Raw genomic sequence first — 12,732 nt, 5'->3', positions numbered from 1 at the left:
GCTTCCGTAGAAATCAGTAATTACTTGTAATTATTTTGTCACAGCCACAGGGAGCCACTGCAGACGGCCTGAGCCACATGTGGCACATGTCCGGAGCTGCAGGTTGCCTACCCTTTTACACATTTTTGTCAATAAAATGACAAGAAAGGAAGAACTACTGGTTAAATAAATCATGGCAGTTGTTGAAATGAAATTGAAACTTGCTGTAAAAGCAAGCACTAGGTTAATGTTTAGTACATTTGACAAAATTGTGGACAAACTATGCAGTGTTCGAAAATAGACAATCTTTGGTGTTAATCCGAAAATCTCGCACATGCGCATATATAACAAAAAGTATTTAAAATTATTTTTTTTATGTCGTTTGATTTAGTGATTGAGTTGTTCCTATCAGCTAATACCGGTACTGTTTACTTTTCAAAGTTCAGCCAAATTTAAAAAAAAAAAAAAAAAAAAAAAAAACAGGCGACATTATGTTGTCACACTGCGCAAGTGTAAATTCAAACAGGTGCCGGTCATTTGATTTTTCCCTTTCAGGGCTCACTGACAAAAACAATCGGACTGTAACGGTAATAATTACATACTCCCTGTACTAATACACGTGAAACGCCACTGTGGAGGTTTTATACACCGCTCTAGTTGTACTTACAGCCGGTCTGAAGCTGTAAACCGAAGAAGGAAGTTCTGCAGGTTACTCTCTCGAACTGCTACTGTCGTCTTTGGTCAACGGTCAAAAACTAACCGTTAACAGAAAAAAAACACTCTAAAGTTAATTATTATTTCTCTTTGCGTGGTATATAGTGGTCCAAAACACCTTTTAAAAGAAAAAATATTTGGATTTGATATAATTTCTAGTAATTTTGCTGTCGTTTCGGTTTGTACCAAAGACGTGTAGTCAAGATGATAATCCTCGTCTTCTTCCGGTCCGGACCGGAAGCTGCCCTTCGTTGTTTACATTCTTTGACGGGTCCAGCTGGCTGACTGGCGAACAAAAATGTTTGCAGTTTAAATAAAATGAAGGGTAACAGCTGATGGTATTTATGTATTTATAACAGTTTATCTGTGTGTTTTCTCTGTTCGGGTCATGGCCTCGGCCCGCTGCTGCTACTCTCTCTGGGTAACGGTGCCGCTCGTCCTGCTGCGGTGGCCCGGGCTGCTGGTCGCGGCTGAGCAGGTCGCTCTGGTGGAGGTTTTCTTGGAGCAGCGGCCCGCTGTCAGCGCTCTGCTGCAGGGGGAGGTGGTGGAGGCCGGCAGGGCCAGCAGCAAGAGCACCGAGGACCGGGACGAGGAGCGAGAAGAGCTGCAGGGAGAGCTGGTCCTGGTGAGTCGCTCAGGGGGGAGTGATTTATGGATTCTTGGCCGTCAATTAAGTGGCAAATTTGTGTGACAGTCGAGGGATTTGATGCTTTAAAAGAGCACCAAGGCAGTAACTAAATGTTACTGTCATTTACCGTTATTTTTTTAAATGATTGATTAACCCTCCTGTCGTCCTTCCGGGTCAAATTGACCCAATCTGTTTTGACTATTCCTTCTTTCCTCCCTCCTCCTGCCTTCCTCTCTTCTTTCCTTCCTCCTCTATCCTCCTTCCTTCTTTCCTCTATCCTTTCTTTCTTTCTTTCCTTCCTTTCCTCCTTCTTCCCTTCTTTTCTTTCCTCCTTCAGCTATCTCCTTTACTTTCTCTCTTCTTTCCTTCCTCCTGATTTCCTCTCCTTTCCTCCTTCCTTCCTTCCTTCCTTCTTTCATCCCTCCCGCCTCCATTCCTTCCTCTATCCTCCTTCCTTCTTCCCTTCCCTCGCCCCCCCTTTCCTTCCCTTCTTTCTTTCTTTCTTTCTTTCTTTCTTTCCTTCCTCCTTCCTTTCTGCCCTCTTTCCTACCTGCCTCCCTCCTTTTCTCCCTCCTTCCTTCTTTATTTTTTCCTTCCTTTCTTCTCCTCCTCCCCTTTCTTTCTCTCTCCTTTCCATTCTTTCTCCTTTTCCTCCTCTCTTCTTTCCTTCCTCCATCCTTCTTTCTTTCCTTCCTTCTTTCCTCCATCCTTTTTTTACTTCCCTTTGCGTCCTTCCCTCTTCTTCCTTCCTTGACCCGAGGACAACAGGAGGGTTAATCATGTAGTCTAGAAAATGCCAAAACGTTCCCAGAATAAGATACTAGAGCCCATTAATGACCTCTATTCTTCCTGACCAATAGTGAATAAACCAACAGTATTCAACAATGTGATATGATTATTGTGACATTTAAATATACAAGTTAATGTCAAACACTGTGGGAAAAAAACTGCAAAAATCACAGTAAGTATTTTCTCAAGATTTACAGAATGACGTAAACAGCAATGTGAGATATTATATATTTATAAAATACAGTGATTTTTCATTAGCATAAACAATAATGAAAGCATCTATATATTGGCTAATATGACTGTTAAAAACAGCCATGCTGGTATTTTTTGTTTTTTTCTTCATTTTTTTTTCTCAAAAAGCAAACATACTAACGTAAGATGCGTCCATAAAAATAGAAAAGTAAAGAAATAAAGCATAGCCTTTACATAAAGAGACACAATATGGTGAAACTAAACAATAATTGGATCCAGCATTTTTTTATGATGAGTCCCTCCATTGATATAGTGTCTTATTTATTAGAGATTTCCACATGGAAGTAAAGAGAGAGTCGTCCCCGACCCACTGCACCATGATTTCTTTAAATTAGTTATGATTTAATGGTGTGAATTTAAGTGGTTTTGTTTGAAATTAAGGTCACAAATATTTGTGGAAAAGTAAACCAATATAATTCTTGCCTCCCTAAACGACCCTTGCCGAGGAGTCCTTTGACAAGACAGCTTCCAGTACAAATGTTCAGATAGATAGATAGATAGATAGATAGATAGATAGATAGATAGATAGATAGATAGATAGATATAGATAGATTGATAGACATAGGATACATAAAGACACCATGGCACAACAAAAATATACACTTAATCTGGCGCATTTATCAAATTTACCCTCCAGCATAGCAGCCAGAGGTGGAAAAAGTATTCAGATCTCTTACTTAAGTAAAAGTACTAATACCACACTGTGAAATTACTCCACTACAAGTAAAAGTCCTGCATTCAAAATGTACTTAAGTGAAAGTACAAAAGTATCAGCATCAAAATGTACTTAAAGTATCAAAAGTAAAAGTACTTGTTATGCAGAATAGAGCCACTTAGATTGTTTTATATATTCCAAATATCATATTATATTATTATTATTGATGCATTTATGTATACAGCGTTTTAATTTTCTCAAGGTAGGGCTCATATTGACTATTTAATATTCTGTTATGAAGTTTATTTAAAAAAGTGTCTAATCACCTAAATTTATTGTGTTTTTTATGTTAAACCTCAAGTGAAAAGTAACTAAAGCTGTCAGCTAAATGTAGTGGAGTAAAAAGTACAATATTTGCCTCAAAATGTAGTGAAGTAGAAGTATAAAGTGACATAAAATGGAAATACTCAAGTAAAGTACAAGTACCTCAAAATTGTACTTAAGTACAGTACTTGAGTAAATGTACTTAGTTACTTTCCACAACTGATAGCAGCCCCTCCGGTGGTTCCCGGGGTGCTGTGTTTAAAGCTGATAGGGAGCACGTTTACAGGCCAGGGTCCTGTATCTGCGGCCAGATGGTAACAGCACAAATGATGAGTTGAGGGGTGGCTGGGGTCGTGTGCTAGGCTAATAGCTCTGCGTGTGATGGCTGTGTTGTTGAGGTCAGAGAGGTTGGGGGTAGGGACCAAGGTTATAATAGTTTTGGATTTTTCATTAGTTTTAGTTTTAATTTCGTTGTGAATTTTTGTTTTCAAATTCAGTTAGTTTTAGTTAGTTTTTAGAGTGAGTTTTCTAGTTTTAGTTTAGTTTTTATTTTTTGAAAATGCTTAGTTTTAGTTTAGTTTTTATTAGTTTTAGTGTTAGTTTTAGTTTTTTTGTAATGGGCTATGTGTTGGGTGCCAGATTCAAAGAGGTCATAATAAATGTTTCCTTTATTTCCTTTGGTTTATCATCTCAGCCCCAATAAGGTTATTAACTGTTTTGAATTTTGGTTCTAGTGTAAACATCCCAGTCTCAGTAAACATATTCACCATGTGTTGCATGTTCAAATAGAAACACTGAAATATGAATGAAAAAAGTTGACAAAAATGAAAACTAAGGACATTTCCACTATAATTTTAGTTAGTTTTAGTTAGTTTTGTAACCACGAAATACAGTTTCAGTTAGTTATCGTTTTTTTAAAAACTCTAGTTTTAATTTTTATTTCAGTTTTTCAATTCTAGTTTTCGTTATTTCGTTAGTTTTCGTTAACTATAATAACCTTGGTAGGGAGGCCAATGATTTTGGAGGTGTGATGTGTAATGTGTGCTAGTGTATTCCTGTTTGAGGTGGTTAACATGTTAAAGCATATTCAGCTTGTTTTGTGTCCTCAGGTTGAGAATGAGGAGACGCAGGTCAGCGGAGGAAAAGGCGAGGAGGACACCAAAGAGCAGGAGCCGTGGATCGGGGTGGTGCCTGTGGAGATGGACGACAGCAAAGCGTCCACCGGGAACCAGGAGTCCTTCGCTGATACGATGGTCAACAAAGTAAGAAGTTCAATTTACTCTAAATCTGTAGTGATGTTTCCCCCTCCGGCATGGACTTCTAGGACAAACTTAACATTTATCCTCTCTGTTAAAGATGAAGCGAGCGTTGGTCCTCGGAGCTTCTGCCCTGATCATTCTGGCTCTCAACCAAAATACTGTCAGTGAGGTAAACCTGCACAAACTCAGCATCAGATTCACAGCTAAGGGTGTGTATGCACAAAGGCAGTAATAAACATAAAATATAAAGCTGTATGCTGATGTATGCTGGATTCATTTTAATTAGATTATTAATAATCCCTTTCTTGTTCAGCGTAAATATGTTTTACATAACCAACGTATATCCAGTCAGAAATGTTTTAAACTAAATGCTCAGATATATTGATTTGGGCTCGTAACATTTGATATGAAAATGATAGATGCCTGGCTGTAAACTGAAGCTTAGACATTTTGTCAGGTGGTATTTATAACCTAAATATGTGTTTGTGTTGCAGATGGATCTGTCTCAGGTGCTGTCCAAGCCCATCATTGTGATCCAGACGTCTGAAAACGTCACCAAGCTGATCGGAGCTCTGCTCAGGTACACAACATTAAACATGGAAACAGTTTAAGGCAATATTTCAGCTCCAGCTGTGTACTGAGGCTCACTACTGTTTGAATTGTGTCTGTATGAAGTTGAGGAAATTATTTATTCATACTTTGACCTCATTTAGAAGTTTTAAGGTGTATGGATGCGTCTGTGAAGTCAAAGGCAAATTTCCACACAAGTAGACAATAAAGATGTTTATTGTATTTCAAGGCTCAAATTATAAAATGCATCTATTGAGCTTCAGCTGATTGTTGTTGCACCATGTGAGGAAAAATAAATCGTCTCTATGTTAAGATATCATGTTTCTAACTGGAAATTATTCACTGAAATCATACATGTTAATATAGTGATGAAATACACTTAATATATTTTTAATGGATTCCTTCAAAGTAGGGCTGCAACTAACGATTATTTTCATTATCGATTAATATGTCGGTTATTAAAACAATTAATCGATTAGTTGTTTGGTCAATAAAATGTTGAAAAATATCAATCAGTGTTTCCCAAACCACAAGATGACGTCCTCAAATCTCTTGTTTTGTCCACAAACCAAAGAGATATTCAGTTTATTGTCATAAAGGAACAAAGAAACCAGAAATATTCACATTGAAGAAGCTGAAATCAGAGAATTTGGACTTTTGTCTTTTAAAAAACTGCTCAAAACAATTATTTGATTATCAAAATAGTTGACAATTAATTTAATAATTATTATTGTTCGATTAATCGATGAATTGTTGCAGCTCTACTTCAAAGTCTTAATTACATATATATATATATATATATATATATTATGTCTGAACAGACATGGACGTAAACTGCAACTTGACTAGTTGGTGGTAATTCTAGTTTTCATGTGTATTGAATCAACATATTAGCAGCAAAGGTAACAAACTAAACTTGATGAAGAAAATTACTTGAAATTCCATGTGTTTATAGTGACAGAAATGCCACTAAATTCCTGCATTTTATTGTATTTTGTGGTAGTAATAAGACGATTCCTGTAGTCAAACACACAAGTTGTCATGCATTAATCTTAAACATCAAAGAATCAAAATGTGAAAAGAATGCCATTATTAAATTGTGTCTGTAAATGTAGTGATGGATCTAAATGGCGGTTCTGTCTCTTCAGGGGTCTTCATGCAACGGCAAGAATCACATACAAGACGATCCTGCAGGACAACCTGGTGAGCTCCTCATTCTCTCAGCTGACTGTGTGTTTCTCAGTTGTTAGCACCCTCCAGTGGTGAGTGAACAGATGACAGGCTGAGCTGACAGTGAGCTGCTGTGTGTTCGGGCAGGGAGCCACGCTCACGCTGTGGTCCAGCTGCGGCCGGTCCAGAGGGGGGCGCTACGGGGAGTGGCAGGGGGTCATCTGCACGGGAGAGACCAACTCTCAGGTCCAGGTGGGCGAGCCGAGCACACACAACATCACACGTTTACAGCTGCATCTCAATATATTATGATGGAAAAGTCCATTTCTACTAGTTCAAGTCAAACAGCCCAAACCAAGTATTGAGTCATAAAGATGGACATACTTTTTAGATTCCAACATTTCCATATTAAATATACTTTTAAAATTGGTCTTTTGTAATATTATTTTTTTTGGAGACACTGAATTTTAGGTCTTCATTAAATGCAAGCCATAATCATTATAATTAGAAGAAATTAAATAAATGAAGACTAATGTTTCATTCTGCATGTAATGGATCTATATAATGTGTTATTTCCACTTTTTGAATTGAATTACTGACATAAATAAACTTTTCTATGATATTCTAATTTATTGAGATGCACTTGTAGAAAACAGTATTTTATTATATTTTTGTTAAAGATTTAAGTAAAGACATGTCTAATTTATCTATAAAGCACATTTTAAAACAACTCAAGTTGACCAAAGTGCTGCACAGACCAGAGCAGGAAGTTAAAGTTCACAAATAAAAGGATATTTATAATATAATGTATCTATATAATGTGTTATTTCCACTTTTTGAATTGAAATACTGACATGAATAAACTTTTCTATGATATTTTAATTTATTGAGATGCACCTGTACTTAAAGTTGTTTTGTGGCTCCAGAGGGAGCTGCTGTATGATGTCTGATGAATAACAAAAAATGCTTAATTTTAGCCGGTTTATTTTCAAGGTTAGGAATATGCTTGATTTTAAATATATACTCCTTGAAAATGCTTTGTTTTCAACATTATCTGGTATTTCCTTTACAAAATCAAACCCTTTTTTTTTATATATTTGAGACAAAACAATCCTGTCTTAATTTTTTTTAAATTCTATAAGTCCTCCAAAAAGTCCTAATTTGATCTTTTATTTTGAAATGAACAAGCATGAAATAAACATGACATCAAAACATACAAAGTTAGTCATAAACAAAGTTAATATAAACAGCTGGTAAAGTAAACAGTGTCACTATATATTTATTGCTGTGGGTATAAATTAATTCATAGTAGCAATAAACAGGAGTGTCCTCAACAATTTTTGAAAAAAATCAACATACTATAATATGACTTTTTTTTGGAGAGGGCCATTCTTGGACATCCCATAATATGGTGTTTTTTCGCTACTTTTGGACAAACTATACTACCACATCAACAGACTATAATTGACCCATTTTAAGTGTTTTTAGGCATTTTAAAATTATACAGTACAGTGTCACTATATATTTATTGCTGTGGGTATAAATGAATTCATAGTAGCAATAAACAGGAGTGTCCTCAACTGGAAAAAATGTCAGTCAACTAACATTTATATGATTTAACAACTCATCGATAAGATGATTTAATCTACAAAGCTGTAAAACTTCTCCACTGAGGATCATAAAAAGCACCACTTTTAAATCTGGTCTTCAGCAGAGATCTGCTCATAAGCTTCTCAGAAATAAGTCCTAGAGAGAAAACCTTTAGTCTATTAGTCTGCTTTTGGTTCTGGTCCAGTGAATAAGGCCTGTTTCTCTTCTCTGTATCTGTAGAAATACCTGCAGCAGCTGTGGGACACCGTCCTCCTGGTGGCTCTGATCCTCAGCACCGGAGTCATCGTTCAGGCTCGCTGGCATTACCAGGACCGCCAGCTCAACGACAACCTGGAGGTAAACCTCTTTACTTTCTCTTTACTGCTGATATTATCACAGCTCTCACCACTCACGGCATGTTACAGTGTTTTCTCAGTCGCTTTGGTGCATTTCTCACATCACCATTAACATTTGCACAACAGTTAGTTCAACCTCCTCAACATTTAGTCATTTGTGTTCATCATAGTAACAGTTTCTCCTTACAACACATTACAAATACTTTTGGACAGTCATCAAGTGCTTTCATACAACTCTCTGCTGTTTTGTAACTTTATTATTTGCTTATGTCATGTCAGTCAAAATTAACTATACTAGTGAATGCTGGATAGTCATTCCATATAAAAGTAATAGTCCTCATTACATTGCTTGAGTCATTACATACAAAAATGTTGAACTAGTTGTCAAAATCTGTCAGGCAAATTTTATAAATTTTTTTTAAATTGTTATTTTTTACTGAAAATGTCTCAGGAATTGAATAATTTCTCTCAGGTGAACCTCATTGTTCACTGATGAGAAGGCTGTGTGAAGCATTAGTTGAACCAATGATAAGCTTCTCTACAATCACTCAGAGCTGAATCAATAAACCATAAACATTTACAACAAATATAAACCAGCAGGACATAGTGGGGACCATTTCTACAACACTGTGACTCTGTAACAGCTCGACCCAAAGGGACTTTAAGTTTGTTGAAGATAAGGGTTTTTTTTTCCTTTTGCACAATGCTGTAAACAAATTAGAATTGAAAAGAGCATATGCAGTAAAAATGTGAAACATACATATTGAGTGTGTTGTACTCAGTTACCTCACTAAATACAGTAATGTGTAACTTTACTGTAGTTTTCAAATGGCTGTGTAAATAGTATATAGTCTGTCTGGAGCATTTTCAGGTAGCGTCACCAACATCTGACTTTTTTGCATTGAAAACATTTCCTGAGTAAACTGTCATAATGAAAACATGACAGAGACATTTGACTATCTTGTTCATAAACTTGGTGTCAGGACTTTTCATCTCGATGACACTTTCATTGACATGAATACTTGCTTTTAAGGAATGAGCTATGACTCCATTTTGAGCAAGTGACACGCAGGTTATCAACTAGGTTTTGCAGTTTGTACTAATTGTTTTGAGAAATGTATTAACTGTTGTGCAAATGTAAATAGTGATGTGAGAAATGCACCAAAGCGACTGAGAAACACTGTATCATAGATGACGCTCTGCTGTGTTTTCTTCTTCAGCTCTTTCCCAAACAGGACGTCCTGAAGAGAATGTCCTCCCTGAAGACCAAAACGTATCGTCAGCCCAAACCGTGGTGCGACCCGTCCCAGCCGCTGGAGACGGACAACTGTGCGGTCTGTCTGGAGCCGTTCAACAACAACCAGGTCAGACAATATCCTTCACACACATGTTGTTTTATTTAGACTTGGCTGTGTCCTTTCTCTGGTTCAATTCATGCAGGAAAGTGGAGAAGTGGTGCTGAGAAATACTCTTACACCCGAATATTGTAACCCTCTGAACCCCAAGCAGTTTCAGGGCGTTTTTTTGTGGCCTTGTATTTCACTGTTATATATAAACTATATATATCAAAAGTCCTGAAGCTCTATGGAATCAGTACAGTCATGGCTAGAAGTGGGAACAACTCAAAAATGTTTTTTGTGCAGAATCACACAGTTATAATGACATAAATCATGCAAAAAAGAAACAACTCAAGTTGAATTTCTCTGATTTTTTTTTTTTAAGTGGAATAAAATGTAATTTATACATATACAACACTTTTCGATGAGTATTGGGGGGAAATTGTCTCCGCATGTTATACATATTTCACTATTTGCAGTTTTTACAACCTCTACTTGCAGCCTCTCCTGTCCTCACCTCTCAGCTCTGTGTAAACAGATTTTCAGTGAATATTTTCTCACATGACCATTCTTCTCATCAGAATCAATCAGGGCTTCAGTGTCGCTGAAGAGCAGAGTTTAATGTTTTAAATGACACATGTAAAATAAAGTGATTTTAACAGAAATATCACAATTTTAATCTTGGTTTTGGTTACTTTTTCTGATGGAAACTTTTGTACAGTATGATTGGGTTCAAGGACAGTCTGAAAGTTCTAATTTCAACAATAATGCCTGTTTTTGCGGTGTACTTTTGGTGTTGAATTAAAGAAGACATCCATGTGGTGTTTGTGCAGTGTTGTGATCTCAAGTGTTGTTGTCTCAGTGTCTGCGGGTGCTGCCGTGTCTCCATGAGTACCACAGAGACTGTGTGGACCCCTGGCTGCTGCTGCATCACACCTGTCCTCTGTGTAAACGCAGCATCCTCGGTGAGTTCTCCTCAAATCACACCAGCCTCTTAAACACCTTTTATCAAATTTGAAATTTTACAACATACTATACTATGACTTTTTTTCAAATCCCATTTTGGACGACATGTTAAACTATAACTTTTTTGTTAAATTTTGGCCGACATACCATACTATGACCTTTTTTTTTTTTAAATCCCATTTTGGATGCCATACAATACTGTCGATATAATTTCTGGCCATTATGCTCTAATATGTATCAACAGATTATAATTGACCCATTTCAAGCATTTTTAGGCATTTTAAAATCTGACCCTTTTTGACAAAAATCGACATACTATAGTATGACTTTTTTTTGAGAGGGCCATTTTTGGACATCCCATAATATGGTGTTTTTCTGTCATTCCTGGCCATATTATGCTCTAATATGTGGCCATTTCAAGCTTTTTTGGGCATTTTAAAATTTGACCTTTTCTAACAAAAATCAACATACTATAGTATGACTTTTTTTTTTATGGGGTCATTTTTGGACATCACATAATATGGTGTTTTTTCGCTATTTTGGGACAAACAATACTACTACATGTATCAACAGACTATAATTGGTCTGTGTCAAGCATTTTTGGGCATTTTAAAATCTGACCCTTTTTGACAAAAATCGACATACTATAGTATGACTTTTTTTTGACAGGGGCATTTTTGGACATCCCATAATATGGTGTTTTTCTGTCATTTCTGGCCATATTATGCTCTAATATGTATCAACAGGCTATAATTGGGCCATTTCAAGCTTTTTGGGCATTTTAAAATTTGACAATTTTTGACAAAAATCGACATGCTATAGTATGACTTTTTTTTTTTTAGAGGGCCATTTTTGGACATCCCATAATATGGTATTTTTTCGATATTTTTGGACAAACAATACTACTACCGGTACATGTATCAACAGACTATAATTGGACCATTTTAAGCTTTTTTGGGCATTTTAAAATTTGACAATTTTTGACAAAAATCGACATGCTATAGTATGACTTTTTTTTGAGAGGGCCATTTTTGGACATCCCATAATATGTTTTTTTGTCATTTCTGACGCACTTATAAAAAGTCATACTATAGTATGTTGATGACTGACTTTTTTTTAATTAAATTTTGTCTTTTTTCAGGAAATTGCACAACTGTTTTTCAACACACACATGTACATAATACCCATACACGCAGATACATTTATAAACATGTAGAACATACATACTCATTCAATACAACTCAACAAAATGTCCAATTTAAAAACAGTAACCATGTACAGCAGGCTTTCAAAAAGCAACACAGATAATCATTTAAAGTTGGAGCAGGAAGAAGTAACATGCTTGTCAAAAATGTCATAGTTTAGCTAATAATAGACTTCATTTGTAACGCACCGTTCATACATGAAATGCAACACAAAGGCGGGAAAACGTTTTTAACAGCATACTACAATTACATTTAAGCTGTTAAACTAAAGGAGAGAAAAGGAAAAATAACAGTAAGTCAAACATCATGACATCAGAAGTCAGTGTTGTGAACTTCAAAAACTTCATAAATAAGTATAATAATGTTTTAATTGATGTCATGTTTCAACTTTAAATTCAAAAGCCTTTCATTCTCCACACTTGTGCAGGCAGCGTCCGCAGAGACAGTTAACGGACGCCTCCGCCGCAGCAGCAGCTCCGGGATCCAAGTCTCGTCTCTTCCTCAGTGACACTCCAGTAGCCGTCTTTTTCTCCTGACCTCACCGCTTCCTCCTTCCACCAGTGGATTGTGGGAGCAGATATGAACTCATTGCAGCAGCTGGCCGGCCGCCTGTAGACTGTGGAGCGTGTTGCAGCAAGTCTCACAGACAAACAGTGGTTAGTGTAAACACAATGCTATGAAGTACTGTACCGGTACTGTTGTGTGTTAACAGTACTTCTTCCTGGGATCATGTTACTGTACAACTGTGGAAAATGTTTGTTTGTATGTTTGGTCTTCAGCGGTGAAGATGTGACGAAAACATTCAGCTTTTAATCGGTAAACACTGAGAACCTGAGCCAAAACTCACCAGTCCCTCATTTCTCCAAAACGCTTTATGGTTTTTAAAGCAGGGACGTATCGATCGACTGGTCAGTAAAAACTTTCACTTTCGGTCCAAA

The 12,732-nt window shown here is 36.6% G+C and overlaps 1 protein-coding gene across 1 annotated transcript; it reads left to right on the top strand.

Moving 5' to 3' along the window:
* The first annotated feature begins 804 nt into the window (after nucleotides 1–804).
* Nucleotides 805–12,630, top strand: rnf215 (ring finger protein 215). Its single transcript, XM_059336990.1, has 10 exons — nucleotides 805–1,318; nucleotides 4,451–4,603; nucleotides 4,698–4,769; nucleotides 5,095–5,180; nucleotides 6,319–6,373; nucleotides 6,488–6,592; nucleotides 8,171–8,287; nucleotides 9,507–9,650; nucleotides 10,486–10,588; nucleotides 12,222–12,630. Exons 1-10 carry the CDS (start codon nucleotides 1,082–1,084, stop codon nucleotides 12,242–12,244), a joined length of 1,095 nt encoding a protein of 364 aa, XP_059192973.1. The 5' UTR covers nucleotides 805–1,081; the 3' UTR covers nucleotides 12,245–12,630.
* The last annotated feature ends 102 nt before the right edge of the window (nucleotides 12,631–12,732 follow it).

Source organism: Centropristis striata, chromosome 7, assembly GCF_030273125.1.
Source record: "Centropristis striata isolate RG_2023a ecotype Rhode Island chromosome 7, C.striata_1.0, whole genome shotgun sequence".
In the NCBI taxonomy this organism is placed as follows: domain Eukaryota; kingdom Metazoa; phylum Chordata; class Actinopteri; order Perciformes; family Serranidae; genus Centropristis; species Centropristis striata.
This window is presented reverse-complemented; position numbering and strand designations above follow the sequence as displayed.

Excerpts from the sequence above, each read along its gene's own strand:
- rnf215 (XM_059336990.1), top strand. The coding sequence starts at position 1,082 with ATGGCCTCGGCCCGCTGCTGCTACTCTCTCTGGGTAACGGTGCCGCTC. Across the intron at positions 6,593-8,170 it reads AGACCAACTCTCAGGTCCAG|AAATACCTGCAGCAGCTGTG; the intron begins GTGGGCGAGCCG and ends CTGTATCTGTAG. Across the intron at positions 8,288-9,506 it reads AGCTCAACGACAACCTGGAG|CTCTTTCCCAAACAGGACGT; the intron begins GTAAACCTCTTT and ends TTTCTTCTTCAG.